This window comes from Eulemur rufifrons, chromosome 2, assembly GCF_041146395.1.
Source record: "Eulemur rufifrons isolate Redbay chromosome 2, OSU_ERuf_1, whole genome shotgun sequence".
In the NCBI taxonomy this organism is placed as follows: domain Eukaryota; kingdom Metazoa; phylum Chordata; class Mammalia; order Primates; family Lemuridae; genus Eulemur; species Eulemur rufifrons.
Window position 1 is genome coordinate 33,132,964 of NC_090984.1, and position 19,567 is coordinate 33,152,530.

Genomic DNA, 19,567 nt, shown 5'->3' on the forward strand with positions numbered 1-19,567 from the left:
TCATGGCAAAGAGCAGAGCTTTCTTACTGGGCATTCTTTTTGGATGTTTGCTTGCTCCCTCTCCGCCTCTCTCCCTTCCTTCCTTTTAACTATTGAATACTATTCAGAACATTTTTATCCTTTTCTACCTGTCCTCTTGTTTCATAGTCAGTCTCTACTTACATTTTATTTAAACCTTAGACAATTAAAATCTCACATTGATCCACAGGTACAAATATTTCTGTTAATGGTACACGTACTGTACAGTGTTAATGCAGTTATGAGGCTATTTATATATTCTTTTATTTAAAGGCTTGTCATTGCTGAGGTCTGTAAGAAGTTTTACAGATTTAAAATGAACCTTCTAATTGTACTACGTATATGTGCAGATACTCAATTATGAAATTAATGGCTTTTTCTATAACATTGTCTTTGAAACTAAAAATTTAAATCTAATTTATTTTAAATCCTGCTAAGTTGGTCTTCTTTTCTTTCAGATTGATAATCAATTACCAGGTGCAATGTTCCCTGTTGTATTTCATCCTGTTGCCCCTCCAAAATCTATTGCTTTGGATTCAGGTAAATAAGCATTAAGTTGAAATACAGATATACCATATTTATAAATGTTAAATAGACATTAGTTTAACCTAGTATAAAGCATGTTTTTTTCCTTGTGCTCTTTCTTCCTCGTAGAGCCCAAACCTTTTATAGACGTGAGTGTCATCACAAGATTTAATGAGTACAGTAAAGTCTTACAGTTTAAGTAAGTAAAGATTCCCCGTTTGTCTAAAGGAATTTAAAATGGTAATCTACCTTGAAAATAAATTTTACTCCTTTTTAAAAAGTGACTCATATAAAAATTATCTTCCAACTGAACATATTAATCCACTTTTGGTCAAATAATCTTTTATGCTTCAACTTATTTTAATAACAGTCTGTACATATTTTAAAGTGTAGAATTCCTTCAGCTTTCTTCTACCCTTTGTAACCCCAATTAGAACATAAAATAGTACATGAAATATAAATGACATATGTGTTTGTGTTCTTTAATGCTATTGCTGTGAACTTTAAAAAATGCATAATACACCCTATATCATCTAGTTGTATTTGTCTCTTTTATGGCATGATAAATGTGGCCATTTGGGCCTTTAATGCTAAGTGTTAATGCATCAGTATTACCTTGAGTGAAGCTTTCACTCTAGTGAAAATGTCTAAGTAGACTTTGATCTTATTAACATAATTTTAAAGAGATGAAGGAATGAAATCTTAACTGTGGCTTTTGACTAAAATCAGCTTTAACGTTAAAAATTACAAGGTTTAATAAAAATCCTTTTCCATTTTTAAAAACAAATTTTCCTTAGGTATTTTATGGTCCTCATTCAGGAAATGGCCTTAAAAGTTGATCAGGGGTTTCTAGGAGCCATTGCAGTACTGTTTACCCCAGCAACTGACCCTGAAGCCGAAAGAAGACGGGTAACAATTTTTATTTCTTTGGAAAAATATAACATTTTTAAAAATTTTAATTGGCCTTTTTTGAACAAAATCTAATTGTAGTAGAGAAAACACATTAAAGTAGAAATTCTTGATTTTTTTTTCAGACAAAGTTAATACAGAAAGATATTGATGCTTTAAACACAGAATTAATGGAGACTTCAATGACTGATATGTCAATTCTCAGTTTCTTCGAGCATTTCCATATTTCTCCTGTTAAGGTTTGTGGTAATTATTATTTTGAAAATTTAGTGGAATTGTTGTAGAATTTTAAAGGATGTGTGTACAAATGTTTAATTTATTACATCACATATTTGGTGAGAATTTTGTTTGATTAATCGGAATAATTAAGACAACTCTTGGTAACATATGTACAGCCTTAATTCCCACAGAGAAACCACCAGAGCATGTTCCCTAGTCTTGAATTAATAACCCCTTTATTCAAAGAAGAAGCTGACAAAAGCATTTCTTAATTAAGCGTAGAAGTGCTTGCCAACGTTTAATGTTTTGGTTGCACTTTGTAACTGCTATCACCATCTAAACAGAAAGCTATAATGGGGGCCCAAACCAGAATGTGAAAACGCTGAAGTAGGTATTATACTGTTGATGTGGTGTTTTTCCCCCTTCCAAAATTTGATTGTAACTAAGGGAGTGGAAAATTGGATACCTTTCACTTGCCTGATTTTGTGCTTTATGAATCCATTTCCTTTTCCCCTTTTGTTGTTCTTTTTAGCTTTTATTGAGAAAGGTGACTGCTTAGTAAATTCACAAATGCTGTCAACCATAATGCTCTAAGCTTGTGTAATGGGCCAGATTTACAATTAAGTAACTCTTTAAAATATTGATGATCCTCTACATTTTCAAAAACTGTTTACAGAACATTATTTTCAATTTGCATTCACCAGTCCATTCAGCTAAATGCATGAATTTTTAAAATGGAGTTATTTTTAATTGATGTATTAGTTTGATGACATCAGACATATGCATAGTGTCAGGTTTAAAATTGATAGTGCTTTATGTGATAGGCTGTACACAATTTGTTTCTCATTAAGTGAAAATCAGTTATTTATGGGATTGAAGAATACCTTCAACAGATATTTGCTGCCCATTTTCAAAGTTGGTGTGCAGGTATAATATGACTTCATGGAGTTTATAATCTAGGGAGGTATTAAAGTCTGATAATTTACTTACTCATGTTCTTAGGCACACTGGAATTTGTGCCATGAAGTTGAATAATGAAGAATATGGACCACAATTACTGTCCTTAGTCCATTGTGATTTTGCCCTACAGAAAGGCTGGATCTCTGTCCAGCTGTGCTTAGCTTTCCTGGGTCCCAATACTCCCTAACTCTGTACGGGGGCAGAAGTTCACATCAAAGGAAAAACCAAAAGCCAGGCATTCCTGGCCTTGCCCCAAGTCCACTTTACTTGAGCTTTATATTGATTAGGTAATATGTGGAATGATAAAATGGGAAGGGGAGAGTCATCTGCTTTATTTATACATGTTGAATTACCTTTTGCTTGTGTCTGCTTGCATTATTGCACTAATTAGAAGCTACATGAGAATGTGAAAATCTCGTTTACTGAGTTGGAGGGTCCATGGAAACTGAAAACCTTATTTTTTAAAAAATTTATTTGGAAACTTAATGATTGTTGCCTTACTTGTCATGTTGTTATTAATTGTTATGATTATTACATAATTTTTATTGTTATTTGTTGCCATAAGTGATTTACCTTAATTGGATGAAAATAAATGATTATCCATTATTTTGACTGGCCAGTGGATTTGTTTTTCTTCTTAAAACAATTACGCCATTTTTGTAAAGTGTATTGGTCTCTTCCATATAAATACAATGGTACTTATACACTTTGAATAAAATTAGAGCTCTGTTTTTAGAACAGAATAATTTTGGATTTTGTCAAAAAGTAAAGAGAATCAAATATAATTGGGTTCTGTATAATGTATAGAGTGACAAATAATAGCTTTCACTAGGACTCTAATTGAAAGATACTGTTTTTGTATCTCGAAGACCTGGTTCCTATGTATGCAATTCTTTTGCATTTAGCATTCATTTATTGAAAATTATTTTTATTTTAGTTGCATTTGAGTCTTTCTTTGGGTTCTGGAGGTGAAGAATCAGGCAAAGAAAAAGAGGAAATGATTGCAATTCATTCTGCCAACCTGCTGTTGAAAAGCATAGGTGCCACTCTGACTGACGTGGATGACCTTATATTCAAGTAAGACTTCTGTTCGAGTACGTTGGGAAGCAGGTGTGCCAAGGTCATGTTTCTGGATATTAATTCTCTCCATTTGTGCAGTGTTAGCTTAGAAAAATGATAACTTGGCCGGGCGAGGTGGCTCATGCCTGTAATCCTAGCACTCTGGGAGGCCGAGGTGGGTGGATCGCTCGAGGTCAGGAGTTTGAGACCAGCCTGAGCAAGAGTGAGACCTCGTCTCTACTAAAAAATAGAAAGAAATTATCTGGCCAACTAAAAATATATATATAGAAAACATTAGCTGGGCATGGTGGTGCATGCCTGTAGTCCCAGCTACTCGGGAGGCTGAGGCAGTAGGATTGCTTAAGCCCAGGAGTTTGAGGTTGCTGTGAGCTAGGCTGACGCCATGGCACTCACTCTAGCCTAGGCAACAGAGTGAGACTCTGTCCCAAAAAAAAAAAAAAAAAAAAGAAAAAAAAATGATAACTCTTACTACTCATACTTGAAGAGTTTGGCTCATTTCTAATTATACTTTTTAGATATGCTTATTTTATTCATAATGACAAGGTAGAGAGTCATATTTTCTTTGGGTACTCATATATACATGAATATAGAATAAATTTGAATTATTTTTGTTGTATATTATAAATTGACCATGTTTTAAAACAGACCCACATTTATAAATATGTAGCAATAGGGTGAGATTTCAGTATAATTGTATGGTAAAGTATAGATAAGAAGAAAAACTTGCTATATTTAATAGGAGAATATGTATCTATGCCAGATATAAATTAAATATTAATAAATGTTTATTGAATTGAATTTTCAACAGTGGTATTAGAAAAAGTAGTTTCATGGGAGGAAAAAACCCATTTAGATCATTTTCACCTTAATGTGTACACTACCAAATTTCGGAGTAAACAAAGGATAAAATACCAAATTCAAACTGAAAAAACTAAAAAAAAAAGTTAATTGCTATCAAATCTTTGAATAGAAGTCTTTATAAGTTCAAAAGCAATGAAAACAATCCCAGTGAAAATACAAGATAGATTTGACAACATGAATATTAAACACTACAATAAAATCAGTGAAAACAATTAAAAAGATAACTGGGAAAATATGACAGAGGATTAATGTCTTAATATTAAATATTGATAAGAAAAACCTAAAGATTTCAATGATATAATGGACAATGGATAATAGGTAATTCACAAAATGAAAGATACAGTGGCTGATAGTTGAAATGTTTAGCCATATTATCAAAAAATACATGCAAATTATTAAAAATTTCAGAATATGAGCAATCGTAGTAGAGAGGGTGAGTCTAAGAAATGGGCACTTTCTTATACTATTGACATTAAGTGGAAAACTTCATGTATCAAGAACATTACATATTTTTGTTGTTTTTCATTCAGTAATTCTCTTTTTGGGAATTCTTTTAAAAAAATAATCTTGAAATGCAAAGAGTTGTATTAAATATACACATGGCATCATTGATTATCATGTAAAAAATTGGAAATGTCTGACAGTAGAACAATTATTTGTGACAACACTGCCACGTGGTAGAATGCTATGCATCCGTTAAAAATGGTTATGAAGAATTTTAAGTTACATACAGAAATACTTATCCATAATGTTGCGTGTAAAAGTAGCATACAAAATGTTTTAAATATTTTATAATTGCATAGTAAAGAAAATAAAGAATTCAAAGTGGGAAATGAGGAAAAGAAAAAACTTTAAAATCTACTATGTGGTGAGATTATGGTGGACTTTTTTAAAATTTATTTTTGTTTTGTAGAAACAGAGTCTCACTCTTTTGCCTAAGCTGGAATGCCCTGGTATGATCATGGCTCACTGTAACCTTGATCTCCTGGGCTTAAGGAATTCTCCTACCTCAGCCTCCTGAGTAGCTAGGACTACAGGCATGCAGCACCACACCTGGCTAATTTTTAAAAATTTTTTATAGAGATGGGGTCTCGCTATGTTGCCCAGGCTGGTCTTGAATTCCTGGCCTCAAGCAGTCTTCCTGCCCCAACCTTCCAAAGTGCTGGAATTTCAGGCATGAGTACTGCGCCCAGCCTATGGTTGACTTTTTAAAATCATTTTACTCTTTATGTATTTATGAAAAACTTATATGGGAATGCATTGTTTTTATGATAATTTGGTTACCATGCTATTAAGATATCAACGATATTATACGTGGTAGATGTACAAAGTTAATTTTGAAAGCATTAGCTGTGATTAGAATTATCTATCATTGAAATTTTTTTTTTTTATTTTTTTTATTTTATTTTATTTTTTTTTCAATTTTTTTTTTAATTTAATTTTACAGAATCAAAGAGTCTAACAGTATATCTTGTTAGATACAGTATGTCCTCATAATGTATACATTATTTCTTGTACAATGATATGAAATAATATGGGAAATATTCATGATAAATTATTAAGTGAACAGTGCAAGTTAAAAACAATAGTTTCATATTTTTTCCCCACCCCCCCATCATTGAAATTTTAAGTCCCTTTTCTATCATGTAATCTTAGTATCTTTTAATCTTTCCTTTTTCTCCTCCAGACTTGCCTATTATGAAATTCAATATCAATTTTACAAGAGAGATCAGCTCATGTGGAGTGTTGTTAGGCATTACAGTGAACAGGTAATTTCCTATCATAGTAGCTCATAAAGCATATACTTCATAAAATATCAAAACAAAACATTTGTGTGTGATTGTGTAGTGTGCAGTAATGTTTACTTAATTTACCTCAGTGTGCAATCTCATTACTTAATGGTTTTCTTGAATGATTGATTTCTATTTATTTAGTTCTACCTCTGTTTATACACCTTTTAAAATTTCCTCCAGTTCCTTTTTTCCATTGCAATTATACTTTTACCACTTTGGGAAGAATAGTGATTTTGGAGTCATTACACTTGATTTCTTCAGTGATTATAGTTTCTAAGTGTAATTTAGTGTATTACAAGAGAAATTCGAAGCCAGTTTCCTACCCGTGCCTCAGTTACTCTGTGGTTCACGTATGTATGCACAGAGACGGAGTAGTTGTTGCAGGCTACTGGGGTGCCATTGCTATACCATGGAACTGCAGGGTGACATTTCTCTTTTCTTCCACCACTGGTACGTCCTTTCTCCTATGGTGTGTATGGACATTATGGTTATTATATTAATATATTCAAATAAGGATATATTTTCCCTTTTTTGTTTTAGTTATTGATTATTCTCTATCTAGTTTTATATCAATAGTCATGCTAAGGTAATAAAAGCGACTAACAATTATTGAATTATATATTCATTTAATATGCATACTTATCCATGCACAGTCAGTATGACCCCCATTTTATAGATGAGAAGACTAAGGCCCATAGTTACTAAGTGACTTGACTAAGGTCACATAACTGCTAAATGGCAGACTGTGCCTCATACATAGCTCTGTCTAATTTGAAAGCTCCATATAAAGTGTTAGCATATTGCCTGCCACCTAATGAATGATCAGTTAACGGGTGTGGTGGTCGTTATGCCCCACAGCTTTTCTTTAACACAAATTTAAATTTTATCAGTAAACCCCTTTTTTTCTATTTCATCATGATATTATTTCTTACAACAGTTTTAACGGACTTAATTTAATTATTTTTTTTCTTTAGTTCTTAAAACAGATGTATGTCCTTGTTTTGGGGTTAGATGTGCTTGGAAACCCATTTGGATTAATTAGAGGTCTGTCTGAAGGAGTTGAAGCTTTATTTTATGAACCCTTCCAGGTATTGATCTTTCTTTTATTTTAAGGATAGGTATAGAAAAATGGATGTTCTATTTTTTAATGACAAACAATAATTTTTATTTTAACTGTATTTAAGAATGGAATGTTTAATGTTAAAATAATAAAAATATATCAATTTAATAAATTAAAAGTATGTCAGATAACATTGAAAGATTGTTTAGAATTCGGTGAGCATTTCTAATATCTGGGCAATAAAACACACCCACATTTTCCAGGATTTAATGTCGTTGTAAGGATATTTAGAGTGCTGGCTGGGTAGATAAGACTGTGTCAAGGCTGTTCCACCACTGTGGAAAGGACTAATGGGGCATAAAAAGCAAACTTTGTTTCATATTCAAGCTTTTATCTAATCTCTTCACCTCCACTTAAAGGATCTGGGAGCTCAATGTGAGAGGGTTTTAGAAGAATAAAGCAGAGAGATACATGGGAGAACAAGATAGTAAAAAATTTCTGGGCTCTTAGTCTTGTTACCAGCACAGCTTGCTTTAGCAGTCTGATAAACCTTTGTCCTGGGAGGCCAACTTCAAATTTTGATTAAAGTCAATCATTTACAGCCATCCGATTTGTGTCTTATAGAATTTGCTAAGATCATGTGGGCTGAAAGTATCTTCAAACACAATAGATAGTCTATCATATTTGGGGTAGAAGGTGAAAATTGTTTAATCACAATGTTTATGGATCTTTGCAGATTCTGTATCTTTATGGAAACCCTGGAATATAAGATTAAAAGTCTTAAACTTAATTTTATTCTTTGGCCAGGGTGCTGTTCAAGGCCCTGAAGAATTTGCTGAGGGTTTAGTGATTGGAGTAAGAAGTCTCTTTGGACACACAGTAGGTATGTATCATATGTTTGTGTATTTGTATATATTTTTATTATGTTATAAAATTCTTGGTTATGCTTATATTTAATAAAAAAGAGATCACTTTCCTAACAATCTCTTTTAAAAAACATGTTTCTTTATTTTAAAATGGAATACAAGTCAACAGTGGCCTGCTGGTATTTTTTTATGTCTTTGTAGGATTGAACCAGTGTACTTTAGTTTTATTCTTCTTCTTGATAGATGGGAGAAATTAACTTCTGCATTTTTTTATGTGAGGCAGATTTTTAGGCACCTGGTTAAACAGTTGCATGCTGTATATTGTGATAATGCTGTTAAAAGAAATGTGACTTCTCTGAATCTTTTGTTTAAAATTTATTTTATTTTTTTTTAAATTGGCATGTAGTAATTGTACATATTTATGTGGTGGAGTGAAATTTGATATATGCATACAATGTGTGATGATCAAATCAGAGTAATTAGCATATCCATCATCTCAAACATTTATCATTTCTTTCTGTTGGGAACATTAAAAATTCTCTCTACCAGCTATTTGAAAATGTACAATAAATTGTTAACTATCATCACCTTACAGTGCTATAGAACACTAGAACTTCTTTCTCCTATCTAGTTGTAATTTTGTATCCATTAACCAGTCTCTCCTCATTCTTTTCTCTCCCCCATAATTCTACTCTTTGCTTCTGTAAGCTCAAGTTTTTTTAGCTCTATAAGTGAGAACATGTGGTATTTGTCTTTCTGTGCCAGACATAGTTCACTCACTTAACATACTATACTTCAGGCTCATTCATGTTGTGACAAATGACAGGATTTCATTTTTAATGGCTGAATAGTATTCCATTGTGTATACATACCACATTTTCTTTATCCATTCACCTGTTAATGGACACTTATGTTGATTTCATATCTTGGCTGTTGTGAATAGTGCCGCAGTAAACATGGGGGGACAGATATCCTTTTGATATACTGATTTTCTTTCCTTTGGATGTATACCCAGTAGTGGGATTGCTGGATCATATGGTAGTTTTATTTTTAGTTCTTTGAGGAACCTCCATACTGTTTTCATAATGGTTGTATACTAACTTACATTCCCACCAACAGTGTGTAATGGTTCCATTTTTTCCACATCCTCACCAACACTTGTTATCATTTGTCTTTTTGATAATAACCATTCTAAGTGGAGTGAGGTGATATCTCATTGTGGTTTTGATTTGCATTTCCCTGATGATTAATGATGTTGAGCATTTTTTCATATACTTCTTGGCCATTTGCATGTCTTTTGAGAAATGTCTTTTCAGATCATTTCCTCATTTTTTAATAGGATTGTGTTTTTTTGCTGTTATTTGAGTTCCTTGTGTATTATAGGTTTTAATCCCTATCTTTTGATAGGTGGTGCAGCAGGAGTTGTATCTCGAATCACTGGTTCTGTTGGGAAAGGTTTGGCAGCAATTACAATGGACAAGGAATATCAGCAAAAAAGAAGAGAAGAGTTGAGTCGACAGCCCAGAGATTTTGGAGACAGCCTTGCCAGAGGGGGAAAGGGCTTCCTGCAAGTGAGTCTCCTGCTAAATCTTCAAGAAATCCTCAACTTTTAAGTATACTTTAAAAATATGTACTCTAGCTGGTTGTTTGAAATTTAGAATGTTACTTATGAGTCTGGGTTAGTCAGAGTGGCAGTGATGGTAAATCATGGGCTTTCTAGTTTCCTTTTTACTCGCCTTCGCCATCATCACCATCAAATCTATTGCCCATATTTCCAGACTTGGTTTGGTGTCGGGCTAAAGTAAAACTGTCATGATGACAGGTTAGCACTAGCGTGGAAGATGCGGACGGAAGGAGCAGAGATGTACAGTAGTGAAGGCAGCTAGAGGGAGGAGGAGGTCTTCAGACCATTGGTAATTAACCATTTCTGCAGGAGGGATGTGTGAGAGTTAACTGTTGATAAACCGGGAACTGCCTTTCATTACTTTTCAGTACTTTTAAAATTATACAGGTAATGTATGAATCCTGTTTAATTATAGAGGTAACATATGATATTCTCCTTTTAATATGAGAACTTGTAAGTTCTCCTTTTAATAAGTAAGTAAAATAATGTAAGTAAGGCTGGAGTGCTCTTCACTCAGGTCCCCCTTCCAGAGGTGCCTCATCTTTTCAATTTAGTGTATATCCTTGCAGTTCTCTTTATGTTTGTTTATAGAATATACACGTAGCTTTAGTTACTGCTGTTACTTGACAATTAAGAATGTATTAATGAATTTATGTATTATTTTTGGAAATAATTTCAGGAAACTGTAACCACTGTGTGTGACAGTGATTTGTAATGTTGTGTGTTGTGTTCTCTGAAGTGCTGTATTTGTCAAGTTATTTGCTGTCCTTGGGAGTCCCTTTATCTTAAATTTTCTACATTTTCACTAAGTTACAAAGTCATCTCATTATAATTTATAATTATATCTTAGAGATTATTTGGCTCAAGTTACTCATTTTACTCATGTGGAAACTGAGGCTTACAGAGCTTGTATCAACTGCCCATGGTCTCATAGATGATTGGTACCAAGCCCAGATTTAAAAAATATTTCCACCTGCTTTACTGATTTCTGTTATAAAATTTTGCTCCTGAAAAGTACTTTCATTTAAAATTTACTATGATATAATATTTGTAAAATCATGGTGCTTACTTATATGTGTTATATATGTTTTGTTCACATTATCAAATAAGTCCTGAATTTTTTTAAAGTTATTTCCAGTATGTCTGTAGAGACCTCTAGTGGTTGGTTTAAAATTAAGCACCATCTAGTCAATGGAGACTTTATGATTGATTTCTCTTTCAGGGAGTTGTTGGTGGAGTGACCGGAATAATAACAAAACCTGTGGAAGGTAGGTTGAGAAAATTTCCTTCTTATACAAAGTCTAAAGAGTTGATGCATGGTAAACATAATAAATGTTACTGCCACTATATGTTTAAGAGAATTACTGATTGGATTTTCTATTCATAGTCTTAAATTGTTTAATAAGTATATTTTCCTCAGAAAATAGAGGGTTAAGTAGTAGACTATAATGCAGACTTTGAATGTCATTTTCAGCCAGGCCATAGATAAACTAGATTCCTTTGGGCCCTCAATACCACCAATTAACTCATTTTTTTGTTTTTTTTATCCCATTAAAAAAGTACATTGTTCATTTGATGTAATTCCTATCAAGATCCCAGTTGGTTTCTTACAGAAATTGACAAGCCAAACCTAAAATTTATATTGAAATTCAAGAGACCCAAAATAGCTGAAACAATGTTGAAAAACAACAAAGTAGGAGGACTTACACTTCCCAATTTTAAAACTTACTATAAAGCTACAGTAACTAAGACTGTGTGATACTGGCACAAGAATAGGCATATAAATTAGTGGAACATAATTAAGAATTGAGAAACCTTTACATTTATAGTCAAGTGATCTTTGACAAGGGTGTCAGATAATTCAATAAAGAAAGAATAGTCTTCAACAGATGGTGCTGGAACAACTTGATATCCACATGCAAAATAAAGAAATTAGACCCCTGCCTACACCATATATAAAAATGAATTCAGAATGGATTAAATACCTAAATGTAAGAGCAAAACTATAAAATTTTGAAGAAAATATAGGAGTAAGTCTTCACGATTTGGATTAGACAAAGCCTTCCTAGATATGACATCACAAGCACAAGTGACAAGTGAAAAAATAGATAAATGGAACTTCATCAAAATTTAAAACTTTTAGGCTTCAAATGATACCATCAAGCAAAGGAAAAGATAGTTCACAGAATGGGAGAAAAATTTTGCAAATCATACATCTGCTAATAAAAGACATATCTAGAATATATAAAGAACTCTTACAACTTGATAATAAAAAGACAAATGAACCAATTTAAAATGGACAAAGGATATGAATGTACATTTCCCTAAAGAAGATATACAGACGGCCAATAAGTACATGAAAGGCTGCTCAACGTTATTTGGCATCAGGAAAATGCAAATCAAAACTATAATGAAATACTGTTTCACACCTACTAGGATGGCTATAATCAGGATTGAAGAGGATGTGGAGAAATTGGAACCCTCATACACTGCTGTTGAGAATGTAAAATAATACAGCCACTTTGGAGGAAAATAAGTCTGGCAGTGCCTCAAAAGGTTAAACATAGAGTTGCCATGTGACCCAGCAATTCTCCTAGGTATACATTAATACCCAGAAGAATTGAAAACAGGTGTTCACACAAAAATATGTATGTGAATGTTCATAGCAGCATTATTCAAAATAGCCAAAAGATGAAAACAACCCATCACCTGATGTATGAATAAACAAAAGGTGGTATATCCATACACTGGAATATTATTCAGCCATAAAAAGGAATCAAGTATTGGTACATGCTACAAAGTGGATGAACCTTGAAAACATAATGCTAAGTAAAAAAAAAAACAAAAAACCAGTCACCATAGACCACATACTATATGATTCTATTTGTATTAAATGTCCAGAATAGGCAAATCCATAGTGATAGAAATTATCTCTAGGCTGGTTGCCTATTGCCTATGTCTGGGAGTGGGGAGAGGAAGGGAGGAGGGGAGGTAAATTGGGTAGGATTGTGTGGGCAGGGTTTGGGGGAAATGGGGATTGATTTTTAATGTACATAGGATTTCTTTTTGAGATGATACAAATTTTCTAAAATTGATTGTGGTGATGGTTACACATGTCTGAATATACTAAAAAGTATTTAATTTGTATACTTTAATGGGTAAATTTTATGATATGTGAACTATTACTATATTTCAATAAGGTTATTATATTTTTTAAAAAGTATACTGCTTGAAAAATCTTCTGATGGTCAGCACAGAAAAAGAGAATGTTTTCTGGTCAGTCCTTAGACCTTCTAGGAACAGGTACTGATGAAACTCTTGGATCAGTAGTTGCCAAACTTGAGCATGCCTTACCTAGAGTGCTTATTAAAACACAGATTGTTGGCCATACTGCCAGAGTTTCTGATTCAGTAGTTCTGGGGTGGGACCCAAGAATTTGGATTTTTGACATACTTTGAGTACCACTATTTTATCATGATAGGATTAACTTTAAGTTCTTTAGAAAGCCAAATTCTTGAAGCTTCCTGGGTAAAACAGTTCAGTATTTTAAAATATCTTTATACATTCATTGTCCTTGGTTTTCCAAAGGTGCCAAAAAGGAAGGAGCTGCTGGATTCTTTAAAGGAATTGGAAAAGGGCTTGTGGGTGCTGTGGCTCGTCCAACTGGTGGAATCATAGATATGGCCAGCAGTACCTTCCAAGGCATTCAGAGGTAATTGAGTGCATACTGTGTGCAAGGTATGTGTCTGTGTGCTAATTGTTGCTAGGAGTGCATAAATTGTTTACATACTTTGGCTGCTCCTAAGGATCTTAAAGTCTAATTGAAAGCTATGATAGCTTCATGAGGTAGAGGGCCACCAGAAATGAATAAGAAAAGACATTTTTTTAGTGGCTCAGCTTCTCTTTTATTCAGCAAATGTTTATTGGTATCTACTGTATGCCAGGCATGGTGCTAGACACCAAAAATACAAAGACTAGATGACCTAGTCCCCGCTTTTCTTATTTTGGTATTTCATTTTCTTTTAGAAAATGGTAGGGGGCTGGGAGTCAGATTCTCACACATTTTCTTACATTTACACTGATGCCTCATTTAGGGCAGCAGAATCAACTGAAGAAGTGTCTAGCCTCCGTCCCCCTCGCCTGATCCATGAAGATGGCATTATTCGTCCATATGACAGACAGGAATCTGAGGGCTATGATATTTTTGAGGTAAATTCTGTTCTTCATGGTCGGGAGTGAAATTGAATTTTGAAGATTTCTAGGTCCAGGATTTCATAGGTGGTTCTTAAAGTTCCTGATTCATAAACTTGTTTGAAGGATTACACATGATTTGTAGAGTAGAATCTGATTATTTGTTTTTTTATTTTAGTGTAACATGTTCAGTGGAAATAACTGATGATTTTTTTCTGCACAGGAGCAAGGCGTTTTTTGTGCAGAATAGATAATGTTAAAAGACGTCATAGGCAATATCACTATTTCTGTGATAGCTCATTTAGTTTACATTGTTAATTTTGGCTTCCTGCTTCGTAGCTAATTGTTGGAATTTCACTGCTTCCATTTCTCCCAACCAAATAACTTATTTGCATTACTTTGTAAATTTAGATTTATTTTGGTAAATAGAACTAGAAGAGAGGAAAAAAAAGATGATATACTACTATCATCTAGTTAAACCTTAAAAAAAATTTCAGTATTTTCTTGCTTTTATTTTAGTTTTAACTTTATTATATTTAGGTAATATATACATATATAAATTGCTATTCTTCCATGACTGGCTTTCCCCCAAAAGAAATTTATTAATATTTTTCTACCTGAACTTTAAAATAAAATGACTCTTTATTGTTCGTAGCCTTTGGTTTTTATTGTATGTGACTCCATTTTAAAATCATTCTGCATGCTTCTAACTTTATTTTCTTTGTTTTTCTGCCTACACAGCAAGAACTGGAAATACAGGAGTAAATGTTTCCTATACTACTACTTGATTTCATCCTTAAAAATCAAAACAAACTGTGGTATTTACTGTGTGTGAATTAGATTGTCAATTTTAATGAAATTTTCTTTACAACGCTCATCTCCATCTGAACTTTTTATAGTAGTGGCTTGATGACAAATAAAAATGGTGGTATTCCTAGTCATACTGTCCAGGAATAAGATCAGTATAAAAGATTAAAGGATGCAGGAAATCAATTTTCTCCTCTATTTAGTGGGTGAAAGACTTTATTGAGTTCAGAAGTGGATAGTTTTCCTATCATTTTGTAAATTTTATCTTTTCTTATGGTGTTCGTGTGCATTTCAGGTAGTTGAAGACCAGGACAAGTACTATGTCCAGTCTAGTGAATGTGTTCTTTTTGCTTGTAGAGTCCTAATGCTAGAATTATTAATACATAGCTTTCTGTTTCACAGGTCACTCTAAGTATAATCAAACTATGGGACTACTAATTGGGCATATGTTTTAATAATTGAAGTGTCAGTTGCTCAAACAATAGTTGGCACATGAATTTTGAGGATATATTCCTCAATTTATCTTTTTCTTTAACCCTTTGGTAATGTTGCTAAATAAACGACAGTTATTTTATAATTAAGTTATATACATTCTCGGCCTTTAGCATTTATGCTTTTGAAAAATTGAATCCCCTTGTTATTCTTATTTCATAATTATTAGTTTAATTAATGTAAATAGAAGTAGGAAATATAATTAGGCAAATTGAATATATAGATGTCTTTCTTTTTATAAACTAATCCTTTTTGCTTTTAAATCGTTAGAGAAGAAATCCTTAAAAAAGATTGATTATCTTAACGAGAATAAAAATGTTATCATCTTGAAATTAGTGCCCCCATATTTAATTCTCAAAATAAGTTATATTTTACTTTCTTTTTTTAAATAAATGATGGAAATGTTTAATTTAGCAGTGTCTTAGCAACATTGATGCTTCTCCCCAAAATTGAAACCAAAGTATAAACTTAGACTGAATGTGTTGTATATTTGAAGAGAATGAAACTGTTAACATACAACTATTCAGCTGCATTATTTATTTTGAAAACCATAGTTATCAAAATAACAAATTGAGTAGTTTATATTTAAAACAAGCACTTCAAAGAGGAAAGAATAACATCCAAAGACCAGCCTATGCTAGGTATACAAAAGAAATGACTCTGTCCTTAAGGGACCAAGTGTAACAAAACATGTAAATATTTTGAGTAACTGATGAACTTTTCTTGTGCCTACATAATTGATGGTTGACAAAAATGTCACTGCATGTATAGTTTTCTGTGGGAACCAAGCACAATAACTAATTCAAGGTGTTGTCTTAAATCATTACTAATAATTACCCTTCCTCAGATTCTTTGCTTAAAGTGACATTTTTTAAATTTTCCTGGATATATTGCTGTTTTAATGAGACTTTTGGGAATTCCTAGAACTCGTTAAGATTTTTTCCTTTACTTATTGCTTACTTACTTTTTGTTTAGTTTTTTATGTTATTAACTTTTTCCTTGTGACTTCTTTTTTTTACAACTATGTCAATAAGCACAAAACATCAAGAAAAACTTTTTGTTATTTTAGCTAGATATAGTTATATTGTCTGATTTATTAGTTTTTGGTAAGATATCAGGCAACTTTTAGACTTTAATGTATTATTATAATTACTGGAAGAAATAGAATGATTATTACATTGAGAAGACTTGGTAGTTTTTTCCAAGGGTGGCAAGTGTAGACATGGATAATTAAGAAATTTAGGCTATTTCATCTTTTGTCCATCTTGCTGTGATTAGTTAATACAGTAAGAAGTATTTATTGATTATCTAGACTGTGCTGGATATACAAAAGAAATAAACTTTCTATACTTTAGTGTCCAAGTATAACAAAACATATAAATATTAAAGAGCACCAGAGTGTATAATTATGTCCTCCTGGCCCTTATTGTAATATGGGCGCATTCTAAACAATTTATTTGGGGATCTTTTGATCCCCATTTTGTTTTTCTGTTGAGTATTTCTCTGTATTCTTTAATACTCAGCTTTGAGAGTTACTAAATTATATACTATATTTTTAGGATATACTCTCTACTTCTGTTCTCCATATATATGTATCTATGTATATATAGCCAGTTTTTTATTTAATATTCATTTTGGTTCACATACTTAGGATCATACAGTATTTAAAATGGTGTTCCTTTTTCTTTTTAGTTAAATTTTTCTATGTTCTTAGAAATGCTTCGTTGACATTTTTAATTCTTGCATTACCATCTATTGTGGTAATCTTACATTGTCTAGTTGGTGATTCTTAATTCTTGACATTACAGTTGTTTCTGTTATTTTACTAACAGTAATAATGCTGTGACAAACATCATTGTACATTTTGCTTTTTTTTATCTTATATTTATTTCCTTAGAATTTATTTGAAAAAACTGAATTACTAGGTAAAGGACTTTTACAAAGTATTGTTAAATTCCTTAAGTTTCATTATGAGAAGGAAGAGTGAACATTTTATCAACTAATCTGGTTGTCTGTTGCTTTCAGTGACTGAATATCTTAATCTGAATCTTAGAATGCAGCGGAGTTTTAATAGTGCTGAAAACAAGGTTTTCTAAAATGTATTATGGTGATAAATGTACTTTAAAAGCTCTCAACGGCTTGAAGCACAATAGCCTGATAACTAATGAAAATGCATACAAGATAGAAAGTGGGTAGTATTTCTGGTATTGTATCTCAAATCTAAATATTTTAACATATTTAAATTTCAGCCTGAGAATGCACTAAATTATTATGTTCATTTCTCATTTTCTCTTTGAAGACATTGAGACATAAATATGAAAAGATTTTAGGTAATTCACACAGGTGAACTGTTAAGTAACTATAGTGATGAAATCCACACTCTCTTCTTTAGAAGACTCATTCTAAAGATGAGATCCCATTTCTTCTTTGGCTTTTTGTAATTGTCACAGAATGACTCGGAACCACGCATCTTTTAAAAATGTATATTCAAGCATTGAAATATTAACATCAAGTGTACTTTCTTTGCTGTGATTATATTGAGTATTCTATCCTTTTAATAATATTGGTGTTATAGTCTTAGTTATAAAATGTTAAAGTCTTAATGTATTCAGTATGTTTATGTTCTGTATTTTCATATATATTGTCTGATTTTCAGTCATGCATTATAGATGTCAATACTGTTTCATTAGCATTCATTATAAAATCTCTTGTTTTTTAATGTGTGTTGACTAATTCAAGTCACAATAGTTTTGAGACAGTTGAAAATAAATGTATTTTAATGGGCTACTATTTATACTTGAATTATTTTATGCTTGATTTGTCTTTAGAAATAAATTGTGCCAGCTATTTTGAAATCTTAGAAATTCTTTATGTCCATATTAATATTGTCATTCCATTTTCTTTTCTATCAGAAATATAGTTTGCTATAGAAATAAACTCCTCAATGCCTGATTAATCTATAAGACCAAATGTTCAAAACCATTAAACATCAGTTATCTTGGAATTTTATTATATGTATAATGTCTACCTCTGTGTAAATCAGTGGGTCTTAACCTTTGAGAGGGACCACAGATTGCTTCAAAAAGTTTGGTGAAAAGCATGAACTGTCCTCTAAAAAAAGTTGCAGAACCACATTTTCAAAATTTTATATTCTATGTTAGGTGGTTCATAGACCCACTCCAAAGTCCTGCCATGGATGTCTAAGAACCTCTGTGATGTTAATGCAGTAGTTTTATATTAGCATGTTTGTTATTTAATTAAAATATGTAATTATTTCTGGTAGATATTTTAAAATTTCTAAGTTACTATAGAACAAAATACATTTTTCAAGAAGATAACTTGGTAAGCATTTAATACACTTTTTTATTTTAATGCAACAGTAGAAGTTAATTTATACATATGCTATGAATATTTTTCTAGCTTCATATGCCAATTTGTAGAATTGTACTTTTGTTTCTAATAAACTTTGTCCTAACACTGTTGTTATAATTAGCTAATATATGGTATTGTAAATGCTGTTTGAATGCACATACTTCCCGAATTTTGAGTCTTGTTTCTCTTTCAGAAGCATATCAAAAAGTTGGAAGGCGAGACTTATCAATACCACTGTGCTATTCCTGGAAGCAAGAGGACAATCCTTATGGTTACTAATAGGTATTAACTTGAAGTGATATTTTTTCAAATGCAACTTAGTTGTGTAGATCATAAGAATTTTAAAGGCTAAAATGGCAGAGGGTTTGGAGAACTATACTTCAGTGTCAATGAAGTATATGTTAATTTTCATAGAATCACAAGAATACAGATCTAAGTAAGTCCTTTGAAGTCATCTATTCCAACTCCTTCATGTTAGAGATACTGAAACTGAGATTTAATATGATTTAGGAGTTTATCCAAGTTATACAACTACTGAGAGACAGAGTCTGGAATAGGGTTCATACCTGCAGTGGTGATACCATTATATGTGAATTACAAATCCAGTTATGGAGTGTTAATTCATGAATCATTTTTTCTTACTAGATTTTATTTGAGGTGAATAGCATACCCCTTTTAAAGAAGGGCATTATTTCTGTGTGTAAGTATTTTGGAGTGGTAGATAATTTTTCCAAATAAAAGAACTTTGACTAAACTACTAAGCTTATTTTCCTGGGATTTACCTTAGATA

General features: G+C 32.2%; 1 protein-coding gene across 4 annotated transcripts in view; it reads left to right on the forward strand.

Annotated features, from left to right (window-relative positions):
* VPS13C (vacuolar protein sorting 13 homolog C) overlaps positions 1-19,567 on the forward strand; it is a 163,929-nt gene that overhangs the window by 135,235 nt on the left and 9,127 nt on the right. For 2 of the 4 annotated variants that reach the window (XM_069483234.1, XM_069483243.1), the window contains 13 exons: positions 477-558; positions 673-742; positions 1,341-1,452; positions 1,578-1,691; positions 3,569-3,708; positions 6,260-6,341; positions 7,340-7,453; positions 8,233-8,308; positions 9,699-9,862; positions 11,138-11,183; positions 13,504-13,627; positions 14,010-14,124; positions 18,971-19,059. In XM_069483234.1, the coding sequence (XP_069339335.1) occupies positions 477-558; positions 673-742; positions 1,341-1,452; positions 1,578-1,691; positions 3,569-3,708; positions 6,260-6,341; positions 7,340-7,453; positions 8,233-8,308; positions 9,699-9,862; positions 11,138-11,183; positions 13,504-13,627; positions 14,010-14,124; positions 18,971-19,059 (1,328 nt within the window). Of the gene's footprint in view, positions 1-476; positions 559-672; positions 743-1,340; positions 1,453-1,577; positions 1,692-3,568; positions 3,709-6,259; positions 6,342-7,339; positions 7,454-8,232; positions 8,309-9,698; positions 9,863-11,137; positions 11,184-13,503; positions 13,628-14,009; positions 14,125-14,847; positions 14,872-18,970; positions 19,060-19,567 lie in introns of those variants that run through there. The other 2 variants (XM_069483250.1, XM_069483258.1) reach the window with 1 other exon arrangement.